This window comes from Microcaecilia unicolor, chromosome 5, assembly GCF_901765095.1.
Source record: "Microcaecilia unicolor chromosome 5, aMicUni1.1, whole genome shotgun sequence".
In the NCBI taxonomy this organism is placed as follows: domain Eukaryota; kingdom Metazoa; phylum Chordata; class Amphibia; order Gymnophiona; family Siphonopidae; genus Microcaecilia; species Microcaecilia unicolor.
This window is the reverse complement of record NC_044035.1, coordinates 307139204-307161647: the sequence shown is the minus strand read 5'-3', so window position 1 is coordinate 307161647 and position 22444 is coordinate 307139204. Positions and strand designations below refer to the sequence as shown.

General features: G+C 45.5%; 1 protein-coding gene across 4 annotated transcripts in view; it reads left to right on the top strand.

Annotated features, from left to right (window-relative positions):
* The window catches only part of ADCY7 (adenylate cyclase 7), a 257435-nt gene that overhangs the window by 177001 nt on the left and 57990 nt on the right, over positions 1-22444 (top strand). For all 4 annotated transcript variants that reach the window (XM_030204352.1, XM_030204350.1, XM_030204353.1 and 1 more), the window contains 5 exons: positions 3524-3651; positions 9329-9487; positions 10423-10555; positions 11868-12056; positions 13419-13462. In XM_030204352.1, coding sequence (XP_030060212.1) covers positions 3524-3651; positions 9329-9487; positions 10423-10555; positions 11868-12056; positions 13419-13462 — 653 coding nt within the window. The remainder of the gene's footprint in view (positions 1-3523; positions 3652-9328; positions 9488-10422; positions 10556-11867; positions 12057-13418; positions 13463-22444) is intronic.

Here is a 22444-nt window from a genome sequence, read left to right as displayed (position 1 = left end):
ATAAGTTTTCAATGGGATTAAGGTCTGGTGACTGGCTAGGCCACTCCATGACCCTAATGTGCTTCTTCCTGAGCCACTCCTTTGTTGCCTTGGCTGTATGTTTTGGGTCATTGTCGTGCTGGAAGACCCAGCCACGACCCATTTTTAAGGCCCTGGCGGAGGGAAGGAGGTTGTCACTCAGAATTGTACGGTACATGGCCCCATCCATTCTCCCATTGATGCGGTGAAGTAGTCCTGTGCCCTTAGCAGAGAAACACCCCCAAAACATAACATTTCCACCTCCATGCTTGACAGTGGGGACGGTGTTCTTTGGGTCATAGGCAGCATTTCTCTTCCTCCAAACACGGCGAGTTGAGTTCATGCCAAAGAGCTCAATTTTTGTCTCATCTGACCACAGCACCTTCTCCCAATCACTCTCGGCATCATCCAGGTGTTCACTGGCAAACTTCAGACGGGCCGTCACATGTGCCTTCCGGAGCAGGGGGACCTTGCGGGCACTGCAGGATTGCAATCCGTTATGTCGTAATGTGTTACCAATGGTTTTCGTGGTGACAGCGATCCCAGCTGCCTTGAGATCATTGACAAGTTCCCCCCTTGTAGTTGTAGGCTGATTTCTAACCTTCCTCATGATCAAGGATACCCCACGAGGTGAGATTTTGCGTGGAGCCCCAGATCTTTGTCGATTGACAGTCATTTTGTACTTCTTCCATTTTCTTACTATGGCACCAACAGTTGTCTCCTTCTCGCCCAGCGTCTTACTGATGGTTTTGTAGCCCATTCCAGCCTTGTGCAGGTGTATGATCTTGTCCCTGACATCCTTAGACAGCTCCTTGCTCTTGGCCATTTTGTAGAGGTTAGAGTCTGACTGATTCACTGAGTCTGTGGACAGGTGTCTTTCATACAGGTGACCATTGCCGACAGCTGTCTGTCATGCAGGTAACGAGTTGATTTGGAGCATCTACCTGGTCTGTAGGGGCCAGATCTCTTACTGGTTGGTGGGGGATCAAATACTTATTTCCCTCTGCAGAATGCAAATAAATTCATATACTTTCCACAATGTGATTTTCCGGATTTAATTTGTGATGTGCTATCTCTCACTGTTACCAATAACCTACCCTTCAATTATGGGCTGCTCATGTCTTTGTCAGTGGGCAAACTTACAAAATCAGCAAGGGATCAAATACTTATTTCCCCCACTGTATATAATATACATGATTTAGTAGTTTACATATTTAAAAGGAAAGGTTTCTAAAGAGGTATATTCTGTAAGACGACAAGAAACTGGTCAATTTTATCCCCAGAGTGTTTGAATCAGGGGCGTATCTGCGTGGGGCCACAGGGGCCTGGGCCCCCGCAGATTTCGCCCTGGACCCCCCTACTGCCGCCGTGGGTACATTTGCTGGCGGGGGACCCCAACCCCCACCAGCCGAGGTCCGCTTCCTCCTGCCGCTGCGAGGTTTTTTTAAGTTCTTCATCGGGATTCGTCCTCCGTCACTCTGTGCTGCTATTCAAAGAAGCTGCTAGCTGAATGCAGTTTCGGACTGAGTCTGACGTCGCTGCTGCACGTTGTACATGAGTCTGACGTCCTGCACGTACAACGTGCAGCAGCGACATCAGACTCAGTCCGAAACTGCATTCAGCTAGCAGCTTCTTTGAACAGCAGCACAGAGTGACGGAGGACGAATCCCGATGAAGAACTTAAAAAACCTCGCAGCGGCAGGAGGAAGCGGACCTCGGCTGGTGGGGGTTGGGGTCCCCCACCAGCAAAGGTACCCACGATGGCGGGGGGGGGGGAGGGGGGGCGGAAATGGCGGCGGCGGCGGGGGGAGGGGGGGATATAAGGTGCCCCCTCACTCTGGCTTTGGCCCCCGCTACCGCCGACTTTCAGATATGCCCCTGGACTCGCACCACGTTGTACACGCGTACAACGTGGTGCGACGTCAGACAGACTCCGAATCAGCAGCGTACAGCATGGCCACGGAGGAGGACGACGAACAAGAACTTTGAAGACCTCGGCGGCTGGCGGGGGTTGGGGTCCCCCGCCAGCTGAAGAATTATTTTTAAAAACAGGTGGAAGCGGACCTTGGCTGGCAGGGGTTGGGGTCCCCGCCAGCAAAGGTAAACAACGTCAGTGGGGGAGGGTTGGCGGCGGGAGAGGAGGTGGAGAGAGTCATTGGTGGCGGGGGGGCTCTGGCAATGGCGGGGGGGGAGTCATTGGTGGCAGGGGGGCTCTGGCAATGGTGGGAGGGGGGGGGCTAAATGTGCCCCCTCCCTCTGGCCCCCCCTACTGCCAGAGTCCAGATACGCCCCTGGTTTGAATTATTCTTTTAAAGCTATCAGAAGCTGCCTGTGACTTAGCAAGTGCTAATACTTCAACATTATTTCATAAATCCAATAGCATTTATTATTTTAGGTTTTTACTGTATTGGCACATAGCCATGGAATTTTGAATTTAAGTGCTCTAGTTGACTTATTTGTTATTTAATTTCTTAAGTAAAAATTCCACTGTGTTCTTCAGTCTTTGCAGTAAATCCTCTGGGAGATTTCTGAAAGGATGCAAATCGCTACAATTGTTTTTAATAGGGATGGAGAGCAAAACTGAGGATATTATGCCTCTGTATAGGTCTCTAGTGCATCTGCACCTTGAATACTATGTGCATTTTAATGACCTAACTTAAAGATAGAGGAACTAGAAAAAGTTCACAGAAGAGTAATAAAAATGATGGGGGCAGAGCAATTTTCTTATGAGGAAATGCTGAATAGATTAAGGGCCCTGTTTACTAAGGTGTGCTAACGTTTTTAGAGCGCGCTAAATTAGCGTGTGCATATATTTCTATGGGTGCCTCTATCGTTAGCGTGCACTAAAAGCGCTAGCACGGCTTAGTAAACAGGGTCCTAGGGCTCTTCAGCCTGGAGAAGATAGGACTGAGAGGGGATATGCTAAAAATGTATAAGGTCATGAGTGGCGTGGAAGGGTTAAATAAGCAATAGTGTAACCTTTTAAACGCATAAAAAAGATGACATTCCATTAAACTAAGGATCAGCAGGTTGAAAACAAATCATATAAAGTGTTGTAACCATTTCTTCATGTAGGTTTCCAGAACTTGCATGTTTCCTAGTGCTTCATTATAATTTTCTTGTCTTCCAGGGTTTTGTGTTCATCCTGTTATTTGTTTTTTGTTTTTTTAAATTTTGTTACCACTTTTTTCTGTATTTGTCCCAGATATGGAAAAGATGGTTATATTCCAAGAATGATTTAACCAACATTTTAAATTAAATGTAGGATGTGACTTACTGTCTGTTTTTTTTTTCTTTATAATATAGTGCATGCTAAACACAACTCAGTTTACTTCTAAGTGACTTCAGAGCATGCTATGAGGTTGCTCCTTGTCAGTCTGAATTGGATGCTGAAGATAAGGGTTGATATGCATTGACGTTGTTTTAAATATTTCATCATTTAACTTTCATTTTTCGGTAATCCGTGGGCTGTCTTGATAACACAGACCTCTTCTTCATTGTGCAGGAAAATGAATGCATGAGAATTAAAATTTTGGGAGACTGTTACTACTGTGTCTCGGGCTTGCCTGTATCCTTACCAAACCATGCAAAGAACTGTGTGAAAATGGGACTCGACATGTGTGAAGCTATAAAGTAGGTATAGAAGAGAAAGAGCTGCCATCATTTAATTGTTCATTTAACACATGTTAAACTTGAGAGCAAAATTGGTGAAGAAGCCAGCAGGTGGCTATTCTGCTTATACAAAATAAAAATAAAACCACATCTTGCTATCTTGTGATAGTTGTGCTTTGTGGAACAGTGCACATACCTTTACCCACAGCTTGTGTGTGTGGGGGAGGGGGGGGGAGGGGAGTATTGTCAGTAATAAGTATTTACCAATGAAAAAAATATATTATTGTCCCTCCCTCAAGTATGCTACTTGCTTTGCTTACAAAGGCATCAATAACTAAACAGGAGGTAAGATCAACCAAGGAAGAGCTGGAACTCCTAGTAGAGATTATTATATGGACCATCAGAGGGTTTGGCTGCTATTTCTGCACTTCAGTAGTCAACAGCAAAGCCCATAGTGCTAATTTATTCTTTTACATTTTTCAGATTTTATATATTTTTCAAAACATACTCCAACAAACAAGGTATCTCTATAAGTTCTAAAACTTATCTTCGTCACTCCTAGGAGACATCAATCTCCAACATAATCATGTTTTGCAATCTGCATCAGGGAGGTTCCTAAGTATTCACTTCCTGTTTTGCATTCAAAAATAGAACATTATTACTCTTTAATTTTGTATGCCATTCAAAACTGGAAAACTGCCAGAGATCCACAGGTGCTAACTGATAAATTAATGCATAGTTAAGATGAGAAATAAGTTCTTGAAGTTGGCTGATATCCAGATTAACAGCCTGATTCATATGGTAGATAATTTGAGTTGGATGATCTGTTCAAATTTGACTTTTCTAGCACATAAATTACTCAATGTAGAACCTTTTTATGTAGCTACATATAACAGAAAGTTGACCTCACTCTTTAGAGTAGAAACTGTCAGCAATTTACTGTGAAGTTGTCATAGTGAAGCCCTCAGGGAGTGCACTTATTTGGTGATCCTGATTTTATGTTTTGCCATACAACATCCTGCAAAATAAATACCACTATATTTCCTTTAAATCTTAAAATTGAAGCAAAATATCTGTCTTGGTTAAATCAGAAAGCCTCCAGTGTTTATTTTCAATACATGTTGCTAACTGAAAACTGAACTGATAGTTGAGGATTTAGTTGTTGACATTAGAAGTTTCTTAGACATTAAGGGGTCCTTTTACTAAGCCGTGGTAAAAAGTGGCCTGTGGTAGTGCGAGGGCATCTTTTGGGCGTGCACTAGGCTATTTTTTATCGCATGTATGAAAAAGGGCCTTTTGTTAAGGGGCCAGAAAATGGACATGCGCTGAAATTGAAACCAGCACGTGTCCATTTTTGGCCTGAGACTTTACTGCCACCCACTGACCTAGCAGTAAGGTCTCACGTGCTACCTGTGCGGTAAGCATGCAGTGCACGCCAACTGCTGTTTACTGCTGGATAAACAGCTCACAGTAGAAAATAGAAAATTATTTTCTACCAGGGAATTCTGCGAACATCAAATTCAGAATTACTGCCTGGCTCATGTGCTAGCCAGGCAGTAGTGACAATTTGGAGTGTGCTGTACGCACGTAGGCTCTTACACGGCTTAGTAAAAGGACCCCTAAGGGCCTTATTCTGTAACGGTTATGCTCCTAACTTTACGCTCCTAAAATTTATGCTCCTGTTTTATGAGCATAAGTTATACTGCCAAATTATGAGCATAATCTATTTTGGATCATAGAGTTTGCTTGTAATTTAGGAGCATAACCCTTATAGAATAAGGCCCTCAGGGCCTGATATTCAAAGATTTTATGCTCCTAAGTTTGAGAATTATGCTAATAAATTGGCCTCTCTGAAAATTTACTACGGCTAAGTGAATACATTTTTACTCAGAATTTCACTAAACTCTTAAATTTAGGAGCATAAGAAGTGGGTGGCAACAGGGATGGATTTAGGGTGGAGAAGAGAAGTTAGGAGTTTAGCATTGATTTTCAGTACTAGGCTCATAAATCTAGGCAAATGAATGGCAGGCCTACATTTAAGAGTGTAACTTTTTAGTTTCTAAATTAAGATGAATTTTCAGCTGGAAAGTTGTGCTCCTAAGTTTGGCTAAAAATAGGGCACGAATTTAGGAGGCTAACTTGGGAGCATAAATTTAGAAGCATTTTTTGAATATTGGGCCCTAGTTTGAAGTGCAGTTCTGCATAAATTTCATGTTTCAGATCAACTGTCAAGGATGTCTAACATTTTTATTTATCAAAGTCTTTTCTTTCTTTATTTTAGAAACTAATATTGTTCATCTATAATGGATGTTTTCTATAAATAGCAGGATTGATAAGGCACACAAGTGGATGATGACATCTGATGGCACCGGAACAAAACTGTTCTCTCAGAGTTCAGAACTTTAATACAAAATGGCTACCCTTCCCACGCTCAGCAAGCTCCTCTGTTAGTTCTGAAGTTCAAAATAGTGAGAGAGTTCTTGAGAAGGTGGTAGGGATTTTGTGACTTTTCAGTTCTGCTGTCTATGGAAAACATCCTCTAGGTGAGCAAAATTTGCTTTTTCTGTTGACAAGCAGGACTGAGTCTGTCACCCAACTGGGTTGCTCCTTATTGAATTGTCTTAGTCCTTGCAGCAGCCTGCACAATCAAATGCAAGAGTTAGTTGACAAGGACAGATTGTCCAGCTTGACCAAAGGCACAGTCCTATGATGAAACCTGGTCTGAGCATTAATGTGCAGTGACAGTATGAGGAGAGGACCAAGAAGCTGACTTGCAACTGGTATTCAATGAGGTAGACTTCAGGAGAGTTCTAATTTGATGAGCTTGGAGCTGAGAGGAATATCCACTTGTTCATAGCAGAAAGAGGCGAGTCGGTTTTCTAGGGTTCTCTTTGCAACTGGCATATCAGTCTTTTTTGGATGGAATTAAATGAATAGTTGAGTTAGCTTTCTCAATGTTGAAGTTCTTTCTAAGTGGCAGATGAGAGCTTATTAAGCTAAAGTATGAAGGGTCTTTTCTCAAGCATTTGGACTATATTCTTTCTAGATGCCTGCATGATCTTTTGCCTGTAATGGTTCATCATTGAATCATGGAGACAGTTTTTTAGCAGGTCTAAGTTTTGTGTTTGCAGGAGCTATTTCATTTAAAAGATCTAAGCATATAATGTTCCAGTCATGTATGAAGTTTGATGACTGAGAAATGGATCCTAATTGGTCAAAAGGTATTTTGGACCAGAAGGTAGAGGGATCAATTTTACCTCTTGATGTGAAGGAGGAGACCTGAGCTTTTATTCTTGATTTATTTGTGTCTACTTTCCAGTGGAAGATAACTTACTATGATTGGACCATAGGAAAGGAGTCCATACAGGATTAGTAATAAGTTAGTTGGATCAGTAAATCGGTATGCTAATAGGTCTAACTGATATACTCCTTTTTTGCCCTGGATCTTTTTTTTTTTCTGTTCCATTATCGCTGAAAAAGGTCCAGATTTTATGTTTAAATCTGTTTATTGACATAAAATGCAGAAAATACATACATAATATTGCAACAAGAAAACAATACTAATACAGCCCACATCTGCCAATCTTTCATCCGTCGTCAAATGGCATTTTTCTTTTTTCTCTAAACAACCCTCCCCCTCCCCCCCTTATTCCTCTTTTAAGTTTCAACATTTTTAGTGATGACAAGTCAAACGAGTAGAAAGCCCTCGCAGTACAATAATATCCATATCCTAATACAGCAGTGTCAGTAAAACACACCACTTATACAGCACTGTGTACAGTCATCAAACTTTTAACTCCCCCCCCCCCCCTCCATTTGTACTTTAGTTTAACCATTGCTATAGGTGACCGTCTTAGTGCACCTCTCTTTACCACCTAGCAAATATTTCAATAACTCGTAAATTTTCAAAGTAGAATCATAATCATGGTCCAACATTACTAAATGTCATCATAAGTCGGTAAATTCCCCCCCTCCCGCCTCCCCGTCTCCTACTCCTATCTTAAATTCAGCCTTCAGGTTCAATTCCTCTTAGCCCCTTCCTATCTTGGGCTCTGCTCCCCCCCCCCCTACCTAAAAAAGGTCCAGATTTTAACCCCAGCCAAGTCCCGCCCAAAACATGTCTCCGGCACACACCCTTGCTATTTGGATGAACTCTGTGAAAAACATCCTAGTTCTGCCTTTTTGAAAATCGCGATTTATACATTTTGTCGAGAAAAACGTCCATCTGCCACTTTTTGCCACTTTTGAAACATTTTTCCCTTTTGAAAATGAGCGCCATTGTCTTCTGTGTTTTGCAGGAAAAAAGTTTAAGTGAACACACTGAAAACACTTTCGAAAAGCAACCTGGAGAACTTTGTTTTGCCTCTATTTTAGCTGTATGGAAAAAACAAAACTGAAGAGATGAGACTTCAGCATTCGGGATGAGCCACATATGCTTAGACTATACACTAAAGTTCTAAGCTCCGGGAGGGCAGTTCATCCTGATGCCATCATATGACATCACCCACTTGTGTACCTAACTCAGTCCTGCTTGGCAGCAGAAAATAGATGATTGAACTCAAGTTGAACTTTTGGCAATGCCTGCAACAAGTATTGCCACTTCATCATAAAACATGATAAAATGTCAAAGTATGTTACAAAGCATGCTCTATGAACTTGAGTAAAGGTTCCCTCACTTTAGAATGGAATATGATATATTACAAAATAATTGTAACACTTGCCAGAAAAATGCATTTTATTGTGAAACAGACATTTTTATAGTTCCAAAGAACAGCTGCAAGCTAAGATTACAGGCCACCCAACAGATGTAGCGGTATAGTAATTGCATTAAATGATTCAGGGAAGATATTAAACTTGGATTTAACCTCCATCTTGATGTTTTATTTGACAAGAACCTGGTGAATCGTCTGCTATTTATATATGTTAACAGAATAAACAAACTGAGGTATAATCAAAACATGGCAAAGTCTTCTATATCTCACCAGCTTGTGCATTACTGAGGAAGATACCTTGATTGACACTACAGTCTGTCAAATGTTGAAATAATATTTCTCAGCAGAGAATGCATCCTGCACAGTAAGGGGGTAATTTTCTAAAGCCCTTTCCACATGTAAAACATTCTTTACACATGGAAAAAGACTCGTAGAAAATTACGCACTGGTGTACATGAGTAAAAATTAGACGCACTGCAAGCAATCTGAGTAGGCATTCTGGAGGATGTAGATGGGGTGGAACTAGATTAGAATTGTGATGTATGTGCATATTTTATAAAATGTGCATGCACACACATGAAGTTACATGCACACATTTATACCTTCTGAGCATGTGTGTGTATGTGCCTATGTTGCCTTTATGAAACAGGGATTTTTCATATAGGCACCTTGTTATAAAATTAGCTTCCTAGTGACCAAGTGAGGAGGTCAGGGTCACAGCAGGGTATGTCTACTGCAAAGTACATTTACTGTAAATGATAAATATTTTAAACTGATCTAATTATAAGTGTTAATGTGGTCTTTGATGTCTTGGCCAGTGGCTCTATCACTCTAGAAATGATAATATAGGCAATTAAAGTACTTTTACTTTTTCTCCAGTGTCTGAGCTAATATCAACAAGCTCTAAGAATGCAGTGCAGTAGACTTAAGTTTTTTAAAAGTGTGTTTATGATGGAGAGAGTTCTGTAAACACTGTTTCTTCCCAGGCAAGTGAGGGAAGCCACAGGGGTGGACATCAACATGAGGGTCGGTGTTCATTCTGGAAATGTCCTTTGTGGCGTGATCGGACTCAGGAAATGGCAGTATGATGTTTGGTCTCATGATGTTACCTTGGCTAATCGCATGGAATCAGCAGGAGTACCTGGGTAAGAATAGTGGACCTTATATCTAGCTAGCTCATGAATCCCAGACATGCTTTCGCAAGGCATGCTAGTAACACGTTCGTTTTTAAGAAGGTTGTGATTTATTTTGACATTTCATTAGTAGGTGGTGTATCATTGTATACCACCTGGGTAACAGGGCATTTCATGCATTGGCCTGTTAGTTGTAGCTTGCTGTATTCAGTTAAGCTTCTTACAGATTAATGAGAGACAGGTTTATGTTGAAGTGTTTCAGTCCACTTCTCTAGAAACTATTAAAATAAACAGTATGGGAGTAAAACCTTTTAGGCTACTGAGATGTGTATCAGTTAGACCTTTTAAAGCAGCTGGTAAATGGCAGCTGTCCAGTCAAGTATGCTTTGATGGCCTCCATGTGGTTTCTTACTTAGAGATATGGCAGCTTGGTGGGGGCCAGTGACAGCTCAAGCTTTTAAAAGGAAGAGATTGGGAGTTGTGTTCTCCAATCAAAAAAAAATGAGCAACACTTCAGTGTACTTGGACTCCTAATGTTTCACCATTGCAGTTGTGAAGAATAATAATTAAAAATACATCAGAACTAAAAAAAACGGTTCTTAACGATTACATATATCTTAACATCTGACTGAATGATCTACAAAAAATGTTTTCCAGGCATTGTTATCGTTTAATATCATGATTTACATAAATCACAACTTTTGTCTATTTTATAAGCTCCCTTCCCAGACACTATGCCTGGGCAGCTAGCCAAGGGCCAGAGAAGTACTGTCATTAAAGCAACCTCCTGTGACTCTGTTGTGCCTGGAGCAACTTCTGCCTGATCTTCTTCCACAGGCCCAAGTCTCAGTTCTGCCCATCAATCCCTGCTGATCTCGGTGGTACATAATCTGCCATTTTCAGTAGTGTTTTATGCTTGTGTGCTTTTTTTCTTTTTTTTTTTTTAGTCGTGTGCATATCACTGATGCAACATTAAAACATCTGCAAGATGCTTATCAAGTAGAGGAGGGAAATGGAGAACTGCGAGACCCTTCTCTTAAAGAAATGAACATCAAAACTTATTTGGTGATTGATCCGAGGGTAAGTCATTTATGTGTTTTGGAAGTCTTGATCATAAAACCTCTTTTGGGACTGGCCTGCTTAGCATCTTGGAGGTTTGGCCCCTTCAACCAAAGGGGTTTCCGCTGCTCCTGGATAAAGATTCATTCATTTGAGAGAGCCACAGTTTTTATTGGGGGGGTGGGTGGGGAAGTTTGCTGAACCCATTCAGGAAACCTCATGCTTTCTTGTGATTTCATCCAGCTAGTTTACAAACTTTATTTGGAAAATTCACACACTCTCTAGATAAAATGGATTGTTTTGCTGTCCTGTCATTCCATTCTTTTTATACTTGGAGGCATATCAGCAGGTATTTCAGGAATCATTCTGATGAGTGGACAGTAGATCAGGGGCGTAGCCAAACCGGCTGGAGGGGGGGTCCAGAGCCCGAGGTGAGGGGGCACATTTTAGCCCCCCCCGGCGCCGCCAACCCCCCCATTGCCAACGCCACCACCAACAACAACTTTGACCCCTCCCCCTGCCAACGACCCTCTCGACCCCCCCTCCCGCTGCCAACCATCCCCTGCCGTCGCCTACCTTTGCCAGCGGGAAAACCCCAACCCCCGCCAGCCGAGGTCCTCTTCTTCCTTCGTTCTGTTTCTGAGTCTGACGTCCTGCACGTTGTATATACAGGACGTCAACTCAGAAACAGAACGAAAGGAAGAAGAGGACCTCGGCTGGCGGGGGTTGGGGTCCCCCACCAGCAAAGGTAGCAGATGGTGATGGCGGGTTGGTGGCAGGAAGAGGGGTCGAGAGGGTTGTCGGCGGGGGTACAGGGCCAAATCTATGGGGGCCCAGGCCCCCGTGGCCCCACGTAGCTATGCCCCTACAGTAGATATGAAGGGAATACATACTCCAAAAAACCCAAAATAACTTACCCTTTTTTCAAAAATAGTTTAATAAAGACTGGAGCATCTTAATAATAAAAAATGCAGGGAAAGATGTTGAATGCACAGAAAGGAAAATCTTTCTTATGTTATTTTAGGAGGTCCTATAGAAGTCATCTAACAAATCTCCTGCTCATAAAGTTCTGTGGAATTCTTTGGAGATTCAACAGAATACTAACTTTGTAACCTGATGTGTTATACCCATTCTGGAAGTAAATACAGAATATAAAACTTGGAAAAATGCCTGCAGTTTTAGTTTTATAAATTCTGGGGATCATATAAATATCAGAGTGAGTTTCACCTGGTTGCTTTTACCCATTAAAAATGTTAGCATTAAGTACGTGCCATTGTAGTTACTTTGCTCACAGCAGTTTAGGTACTAATGTCTGTGAAATAATTCTTAATAGCCCAAGGAGCGACGTCCACAAAATAACCACCTCCCCAAATCAAAGACAGCTGAAGGACTGAAGATGCGGGCTTCTTTACGAATGACCCGTTATTTGGAGACTTGGGGAGCAGCAAGGCCCTTTTCCCATCTGAACTACAGAGAAAGTGTGAGCCATGAAAGTTCAGCTATGAATGGGAAACCAGTAAAAGTGAGTTGTAAAGAAAGAAATTCTGTTCCATTTTGGATTCTTCATAGTTTGTTATACCTTTATATTATTGGACCAATATTAGCATAAATTATGACTCGTAGAACATTTTCCAGTGTGTAGTGTAACATCTTTTTTTTTTTTCTTTTGTTGGGGGTTCAAAAAAAATATCATTTCCTACAAAGAATCTGACTTTTTGTAGGACCAATATGGCTGGTAGAACTCTGCTTTGTATTTTGGGAAACTTTATAATGCATATGTTCAGTTTTATTTTCACACACCATATTTATTAAGCTTTCTTATATGTATGTTGCTAAGTTCTGTGGGCATGTGGGAAACATAATACTGTCTTTATACAGTACATGGGGCATAGAACTTCGCAGACTGAATGGCCTTGTTTTTAGTGGCCTACAGCCCGATGATCAGAAGCCACACACTGTTCTAATCAGCGCTCTAACAATAGCGCTGGAACAGCACAGGGCTATAATGCCCCATACAAAATGCCTAGCCACCCACCTGTGGTTACCCTGTGGCCACTTAGAGGGTCTATTCCTAGGATACTCTCTTGAGCAGGGACTGTCCTCCCCATGTTTAAACTTGTACAGCGCTGCGTAACCCTGGCAGCGCTATAGAAATGCTAAGTAGTAGTAGGATAGCTCAGATCCGTGTTCACCTGTTGCTTGTGCTCTACACTATCACCCTCCTCTCACCAACTGGGTCCCAGCCGCCTCTGGGCAAGTCTCCTGCTCTCAAATTATTCCCAGTGATTTCTAGGTTACTGGGGGCCACACCAGGGCTTTTTTTTTGGGTGCAAGTGGGGATTAGGGGGGCTGGAGAATCCACCAGATCTCCAGCCCCCCCCCCCGTGCTCTTGGCATCAGGGGGAGGGTCGGGGGGGGGGGGGACTGGAGGTCCACCGCCTTGGGATGGAGGGGTCAGGTTCGGGTCATCTGCAGATACTTGCTGGACAGGGCTCCCTATTTCTCCCCAGTGCTCCAAGCTGGTGTAGGGTTTATAGCTTTAGCAGTGTGCTAGTCTGGCATGCTGCCTGCTGAGCATTGGGGAGGAATACCAGTGTCCCTGTTTCGCATGTATTTGCATGCTATTAGTGTTCAGAGCTGGTGAGCGCGTTGTTACATGCGCTTGCTGGCTCTGATCTTGGGACTTAAGCAAACACGGGTACTAGTCCGGCGCTAATGGTCTGTAGCACCCGTGTTTGCTTTCTATCATCTGCATGCTAGTCAGCCTTTAACAGTATGCCTGATTCTCTTTAGAAAATATTGCTTTATGGTGTGTTGTGGTAATTCAGAATCAGTGTAACACTTGAATGTATTAAGATTCTTACAAAGTATGCCTTGCTTTTAGGAAATTCCTCTGCATTGCCCTGAACACCAGAGGGCTGCTGATAGGTAAGATCAATTCTCATTTGTTTAACCAGAAAAGCAGCAATTTCTATATCTGTTTAATTTTGCTTTTTAAAACTTAATCCTTTCTACCCTCTGTCTCTTTCTGCTTTAATCACTCCAAAATATTTTTTTTCCTAATTGCTATTCTTTAAAATGACACAATTTAAGCACAATTAAAAAATGTTTGCAAAACAGGATCATAATCTTTTTAAAAGAAGGGCCTACTAGTTGGTATGTAACATTTTATTTAGCTTAAGCACTTATGTGAATGTTATCTTAATGTGTGCATGTTTAAGTTTTAGCATAAGTGAAATAGAAATTGAGCATGGCATTCTGACATGGTAATGCAGGGTTGGAGGTCCATGCAGTGCTTCTTAGAAACATCACAGTGTGCATTAATGGCAAACTTGTGTGTTAATTTAATCACAGCTTTTGAGTTGTAGTTAAATTACCACAGGCTCAATCTTTTCACTGGTTTCTAATCCATATGTGGGAGAGGAGTATCCTTACGGTTATAGCATTGGGCTGAGAAGCAGGGGAATCTTGTTCAAATCTCACTGCAACCCCTTATGATCTTGGGTAAGTCACTTAACTCTCTATCTTCTCATGTACTACCGTAAATGGAGAGCCCTCCCAAGGACAGAAAAATACCTGAATGTACGCTGCTTCAATAGCTTTCAAACTTGCAGGTGGTATATAAGAAATTAGATAAATAAATACACACCCAGTGCTAGAAAAAGGCTGCATTTCCAAAGGACATTTGAGTACTGCAGGATGTTTTGACAAACCAGCTAACACAACATCAGGAGTACCAACCATCCTAGGCTACTTTGACAGGGAAGGCAGCAGGCACCTGCATGGGGCCAATGGAGGGCAGAGAGGTAGAGATGAGAACATATATTTTGTTACAGGACCACCCTGAAGAGACTGCATGACAACGAGCTGCTGAGCAGGTACTGGATGAGCTCATATGCTATTGGTTACCTTTTAAGATGTCATCAAGGTTGACTTGGAAGTACTTATTAGCCATTTTCAACCTGTCCCATGAGTAGTGAAGCTATTTAGAAGCATTTCACCTACTGGCTTCTAGTTCTTTCTGGAGTCTAGTGGCCATTGCAACTGGAATGTCAACAGCCATCACGTTTAGGTTATTCTGAAAGCTGTATGGGCCAGATCTATTTCCCAAGGACAGACAGGACCGATTGGCACAGAAAGCAACTTTTTATGATGTGGATTGTGCCATAGATTGCACCCATATGGTCTCATGCCACCTGGGGATATGGAGGAGACCTAAGAAAACTGCAAGCACCACTATTCCATCAATGTAACATGTGATGCCCACATGAAAATAACCAATGTGGAGCTGCGGTTCCTAGGAGGCATTCATGATTCATACATCTTGTACCAGTCTACCCTGTTCAGACAGTTGAGGAGGGACTGTATCACACTGAATGCCTGCTCATAAAGCACTTGATTGTCCTATTTCAGCCACATTCATGGTCATATTGAGCATAAGTAGGTCTTTGGGAGCATCCTTCAGGCAGGGTGCCAGCCCACTCACAGGCCTTCAAGCTGTATTGGCATACCTTCTGCACAATGCCCTAAAGCTGTCAGTCATGTTTGTACTCCAGAGCAGGACAGGAATAAGGTGTAAGTAAACTATGCACATGCCTAGGGCCCAACTGTTAGATGGGCCAATTCAGTGTTTTGTAGGGTAGATTTTTACTACGGTAAGTCATCTGTTGGCTGAAACAAGAGTGGGGTTGGCCAGAGCCATCACCACCACAGAAGTCTATCCTCCCACACCAGGGCTTAATTTGTAGACAAAAAGGAAGTGGATCTGTGTGGAGCTTAGGGAGGAGGCGAGCAGGCCAGGAGCAAGAACAGCAAAAGAAGGTGGTTTGGATTAAGGAACTACTACTACTTAGCATTTCTATAGCGCTGCTAGGGTTACGCAGCGCTGTACAAGTTTAAACATGAGGAAGGACAGTCCCTGCTCAAGAGAGCTTACAATCTAAAGGTAACAAACTATGTAGTGAGTGTAGTATCATGAGTGGGGAAGGTGGTTAGGCGCCAAAAGCAAGGGAGAAGAGATGGGCTTTGAGTAAGGACTTGAAAATGGGCAGGGAGGGTGCATGGCGTATGGGCTCGGGAAGTCTGTTCCAGGCATAAGGTGATGCGAGGCAGAAGGGGCGGAGTCTGGAGTTAGCGGTGGTGGAGAAGGGTACAGATAGGAGTGATTTGTCCTGAGAGCGGAGGTTACGGGTGGGAACATACGGGGAGAGGAGGGTAGAGAGGTAATAGGGGGCTGCAGATTGAGTGCATTTGAAGGTCAGTAGGAGAAGCTTGAACTGTATATGGTAGCGGATCGGGAGCCAGTGAAGCGACTTGAGGAGAGGGGTGATATGAGAGTATCGGTTCACGCGGTAGATAAGACGTGCGGCGGAATTTTGGACAGATTGGAGGGGGGATAGGTGGCTAAGCGGGAGACCAGCGAGGAGCAGATTGCAATAGTCAAGACGAGAGGTAATGAGCGAGTGGACGAGGGTTCGGGTGGTCTGTTCAGAGAGGAATGGTTGAATTTTGCTAATATTATAGAGGAAGAAGCGACAGGTCTTAGCTGTCTGCTGGATATGGGCAGAGAAGGAGAGGGAGGAGTCGACAATGACTCCGAGATTGCGGGCTGAAGAGACGGGGAGGATGAGGGCGTTGTCAACAGAGACGGAAAGTGGGAGAAGAGGAGAGGAGGGTTTGGGTGGAAAGACAAGGAGCTCAGTCTTTGCCATGTTCACTTTCAGATGCCGGTTGGACATCCAGGCAGCGATGTCTGAAAAGCAGGCCGAAACTTTGGCCTGGGTTTCGACTGTGATGTCGGGAGTGGAGAGGTAAAGCTGGGTGTCATCGGCATAGAGATGGTACTGGAAACCATGTGATGAGATCAGCGAGCCCAGGGAGGAGGTGTATATCGAGAAAAGAAGCGGTCCCAGGACAGATCCTTGAGGAACCCCAACAGAGAGCGGGACGGGGATGGAAGAAGAGCCATTAGAAAATACTCTGAAGGTGCGTTGGGAAAGATACGAGGAGAACCAGGAGAGGACGAAGCCCTGGAACCCGAATGAGGACAGTGTGTCAAGAAGTAAATTATGATTGACTGTGTCAAAGGCGGCAGATAGGTTGAGGAGGATGAGGATGGAATAGTGACCTTTGGATTTGGCAAGGAACAGGTTATTGCAGACTTTAGAGAGTGCTGTTTCTGTCGAGTGTAGTGGGCGAAAGCCGGATTGTAGCGGATCGAGGACGGCCTGAGAGGAGAGGAAATCAAGGCAGCGGCTGTGGACAGCGCGTTCAAGTAATTTGGAGAAGAAGGGTAGAAGGGAGATGGGGCGGTAATTGGAGGGACAGGTGGAGTCAAGTGATGGTTTTTTGAGAAGTGGTGTGACTACAGCGTGCTTGAAGGAGTCAGGGACAGTAGCAGTGGAGAGAGAGAGGTTGAGGATGTGACAGATTGAGGGGTTAACTGTAGGAGAGATGTTGGTAAGCAGATTGGTGGGAATGGGATCATAGGAACAGATGGTGCACTTAGAGGAAGAAAGAAGGCGAGCAGTTTCCTCTTCGGTGATCTCGGGGAAGGAGGAGAAGGAGGCCAGGTTAGGTTGGTTGAGGGAGTGGGTTAAGAAGTCATAGGGAGGAGAAGGCTTGGAGGTGAATTCAAGGTTTATCTTCTGCACTTTATCGTGGAAGAAGTCAGCTAGTGTTTGAGGAGAGAGTGGGGGGGGGGGGGAGCAGAGGGCACCTTAAGTAGGGAGTTGAGGGTGGCGAAGAGGCGACGAGGGTTGGAGCTAAGAGAATTGGTTAATTGAGAATAATATTCCTGTTTGGCAAGGGATAGGGAGGACTGGAAGGAGGATAGCATGAATTTGTAATGGGTGAATTCTGACAGGGTGCGAGATTTCCTCCAGAGTCGTTCAGCAGATCGGGTGCAGGAGCGAAGGTAACGGATGCAAGGGGTTAACCAGGGCTGAGGATTAATGCGCTTAGTGGGGCGAGAGACAAATGGTGCTAGGGTATCCAGAGCAGTGGAGAGAATTTCATTGTAGGTAGAGACAGCCGTGTCGACAGATTCAGAAGACGAGATGGAAGGGAAGAGATTGGAGATGTGAGAGGATAGGGTAGGGGGGGTCGACAGCTTGGAGATTCCTGAAGGCAGTGGTTATAGTTGGGCGAGGTTGAGGGGGAGGGTGATGAAGTGTGAGGGTGATTAGGTGATGATCCGAGATAGGAAGGACTGAGGTGCAGAAATTGGAAGGTGAGCAGGAAGAGAAGAGAACGAGGTCGAGACAATGGCCATCACGGTGAGTAGGGGTGGTAGAGCATAGTTGGAGGTTAAAGGAGGATATCAGAGTGAGGAATTTAGAAGCGTAGGAGTTGGATGGGTTGTCAACGTGAATGTTAAAATCACCACCAAGAATGAGGGATGGAGATGAGGGATCAAGAAAGACGGTGAGCCAAGCGTCGAAGTCAGTAAGGAATGATGAGAGGGGCTTATCAGGGGGGCGGTAGATGACTGCAACTCTGAGTGGTAATGGGAAGAATAGCCGGATGGAGTGAGCTTCAAAGGACGAGAAGCAGTGAGATTGCGGAAGGAGGAGGGGTTGGAAGCTACAGGAGGGTGAGAGAAGTAGCCCGATGCCTCCACCGTGGCCATCTGGGCGGGGAGTGTGGGAGAAGAGATGACCTCCATGACAGAGGGCCGCGACTGAGGCAGAGTCGTCAGGGGAGAGCCAGGTTTCAGTTAGGGCGAGCAGTTGAAGGGAACGAGAGATGAAGAGATCATGGGTGAAGGGCAGTTTGTTGCAGACCGAGTGGGCATTCCACAAGGCACATGAGAAGGGGAGGGAAGAGGGGAGGAGGAGGGGAATAGAGACTAGATTGGAGACATCACGGAATCATTTGCATGGATAGGAGGAGGACAGGTGAGGGGGGCCTGGATTAGGATTAATGTCTCCCACGGATAGCAGGAGGAGGAGCAGGAGAGTGCGGAGGAGGGTGGGGGAGGTCGGGCGACGAAGGCGGGGTGCACTCAGGAAGAAAGGTGAAGGGTTAATGGCAGGAAGGAGGTGTTGAAGATTAAGGGCTAGGAAGGAGGAGGGGGACAAGAGAGATGGTGAGGGATGGAGGTGAATAGGGTATTGCAGCGGGCAGGACGGGAGGGAACACAGCGGCAGACAGCGGTAAGGGGAGGGGAAAAAGATTAGGAAGGGACAGGGCAAGGAAGAGGATGTGGACAGGGGCCATAAGTAGTGATTGCGGTGTAACAGGTGTAAGTGTAGTGACTGGGGTGAGAAGATAGAGCGGAGAGCCGGAGGCTTGGAATTGGAGGGATAGATGGACTGGAGAGCAGGTAAGTTAGCAGTTAGCAGGCAGGCAAGTGAGGCAGTGGCTGCCAAGCTTGCAGGCGGGCTGGAGCAAGCTGGTGCGGATGGACAAGGACGAGCCGAGAGAGGCTGGGGATTGGAGATGTCAGTGGCTGACAAGTTAGCAGGTAAGCAAGTAAATCAATGGGTGACAAGCTAGCAGGCAGGTTGGGGCATGCTGGAGCCAATGGACAGGAACGAGCAGGGAGATGCTGGAGAGCAGGTAAGACAAGGGCTGACAAGTTAGCAGGCAGGCAAGTAAGTCAATGGCTGACAAGGTAATGGCTGACAAGGTAAGACAAGGGCTGACAATTTAGCAGGCAGGCAAGTAAGTCAATGGCTGCCAAGCTAGCAGGCGGGCTGGAGCATACTGATGCAGAGGGACAGGAACGAGCAGGGAGACTGGAGAGCAGGTAAGTCAATGGCTGACGAGTTGGCAAGCTAGCAGGCAGGCAAGTAAGTCAATGGCTGACAAGCTAGCAGGTGGGCTGGAGCAAGCTGGTGTAGATGAACAGGAACGAGCAGGGAGAAGCTGGAGCAAGCAGGCTGGAGCAGATGGACTGAAACAAGCAGGTAGAAGCAGGTTCAGGTGGAATGGAACATGCTGGAGCAGATGTACTGGAGCAGGCAGGCTGGAGCAGGTGTACTGGAACAAGCAGGGAGAAGCTGGCTCAGGCGGACTGGAACAGATGTACTGGAGTAGGCCGGCTGGAGCAGGAGTACCGGAGCAAGTAGGCTGGAGCAAGCAGGCTGGAGCAGATGGACTGAAACAAGCAGGTAGAAGCAGGTTCAGGTGGAATGGAACATGCTGGAGCAGATGTACTGGAGCAGGCAGGCTGGAGCAGATGGGCTGGAACAAGCAGGGAGAAGCTGGAGCAGGCGGGCTGGAACACTGGAGCAAGCAGGGGAAGCTGGATCGGCGGACTGGAACAAGCTGGGATCGGGCGGACTGGAACAAGATGGGATCATGCAGACTGGAATAAGCTTGGAGCAGGCGGACTGGAACACACTAGAGCATTTGGACTGGAACAAGCAGGCTGGAACAGATGGACTGGAACAAACAAGGGGGAAGCTGGATCGGCGGACTGGAGCAAGATGGGCTCGGGCGGACTGGAACAAGATGGGCTTGGGCGGACTGGAACAAGCTGGGCCCAGGCGGACTGGAACACGCTAGGGCAGCTGGACTGGAACACGCTAGGGCAGCTGGACTGGAGCAAGCAGGCCGGAGAAGATGAACCGGATCAAGCAGGGAGGAAGCTGGATCAGCGGACTGGGGCAAGCAAGCAGAGAGAAGCTGGGTGGACCAGGGAAAGCTAGAGCAGCTGGGCTGCTCTCAGAGCAACCGATCTGGGCTGCCCTCAAGCAGCAGAGCAATCAGGGCGCTTGTAGAAGGCTTGTTGCGCCACCCCAACAGCCCAGTCAGGAAGACTCACTCCTTTACCTCGGATCATCTGTCTTTTCAGTAGGCAAGTCGGTATCTGGCTCCGATACCGTTGCGAGGAAGTGTTCCTCGGCACTGGTGGTTGACCGATGTGCAGTCGCGTGCTTCTCTCTGTAGGCCGCGAGCTTCCTTTGTGTGGTTGGTGAGTTCAGCTTGCTGTTGTGGTGGGCAGACACAAGTCGGGTCGGTCTTGGTGATTGGGTCGTGGATCAATTCGATCGTGGACCCGCTGTGGCCACGAGGCGGGCGGTGGGCCGCGGTCAGACTCGGCGGTCTCGGCGATTTCGTTTCTATGTTGTGGATTCGTGAAGGATTCGCATTCCACGGTGTCCTCCTCAGCTATCCAGGTTATCTAGGCAGCCAAGCGAATCCCACAGGGCAGCTCGGCGATCAGGTCTATCGGAGCAACAGCTCAGTTGTGACCCTCATGTCGGCGGCTATCTTGAAGGGGGCTAACAGCAAACAGCAGGCAGGTTGTCTTGGGTTTGTTCATTCATGCTGGCGTCAGCTTTGGATCAGTTCCGTTTCAGTTCCGGTCCATTTCGGACCGGTCGTGAACGGCAGTGGATGGTCAGGGAGGTCTCTTTTTCCTGGACCTCTGGAGCTCCTTACCTGTCGGCCACCTCCCCTCTGCTCCTCTTCCTTGCAGGTTTCCTGGAAGGGAGGGGCTGGAGCAGAGTACTCTTCCTGCTCTGGAGTTTGAAAAAAAAAAAAAAAAAAGTGGCTGAACCGGTCCAGGCTGTTCCCCCCTCACCCCCACCCAAACAAAATTGAGCCCTGCTGAACAACCTGTGCATAGTCCTTCAGTTGGCAGGAGGATGATTGATGTTTACTCGCCTGGATTACATGAGTGTGAGGCCACAGGTGCAAAGAGATGACACTAGAGCAGTGACCATCTAAAATGACTTATTTGTGGTACTGGTTTGAGCCTTTCTTCCATGTGTTTTTATTTAAACACTTTTTGTACTCATGAGTTCAGGGGGAGGGAGGGTGTGGGTATAACTGAAAATAGCCATTCCAGTGTGAAACAGTTTTAATTTAGCCCTGATTAGGTTGATCAATTATTAATAATGTACTCACTTGTCTGTTAATGTTCTAGAAATTAGTGTGTGCACTTGCCAATTTACACAGAAACATAAAAATAGAAAAATGAAGGCAGATAAACACCATATGGCCTAACCAATCTGTTCATCCATGCCATCTACTCTCCCTTTCACTCTTAGAGGTCCTATGTACTTGTCCCAAGCTTTCTTGAACAGATAAGTTTTTGTTTCCACCACCTCTACCAGAAGACCATTCCACAAATTTGCTACCCTTTCTGTGAAGTATTTCTTCAGGTTATTCCTGAGTATGTCCCCCAGTGGCATAGCCACAGGTGGGCTTGGGTGGGCCAGGGTTCACCCGTTTATGGCTCAGGCCCACTCAACAGTAGCCCATGTTTAGTGGTAACTGGTGAGAATCCCAAGCTCCACCAGGTGAAGATTTCCCCCTGATGATGGTAACAAAAACGCTACTCTCCACGACACCGGCACCTGCGCATGTTCAGTTTTCAGTGCAATACTGCTGCCAAGGTGGAAAGAAGCGTTTTCCCACCAGCTGAGATTTTTTTTTTGGGGGGGGGGGGGGGGGGGGGAGGAGAACACTTGGTGCCCACCCAATTCTTGCCTAGGCCCACCCAAAATCTGTTGTCTGGCTACGCCCCTGATGTCCCCTTTCACTTTCATCCTATGCTCCCTCTTTCCAGAGCTTCCTATTCTATCCTTGCCTCCTTTGTGGTTGTGCCACAGAGGTACTTAAACGTCTCTATCATACATCTGCTATCCTGACATTTGTGTATGTACCTAAATATATCGGTAGCATTTAAATGGGAGACCTGCGTGTTAAGTGCCAGGCTAAGTTAGATCAATATTTGGCTGAGCCTAGCATCTTGGAAGTACTGGCATATCTTAATGGGGTGGAGGGAGACATTCCTTATTAACTTGCTTCCAGAAGTAAGAGTTAGCTATTGCCCTGTGTCACTGACTAATAGTTAATGGACCTATCTGCACAGAAATGTCTTCAGATCTTTTTAAGCCTAGCTGTAATATTAATTCAAGACCACATCCTTCAACAGCAATTTTCAGAGCTTCA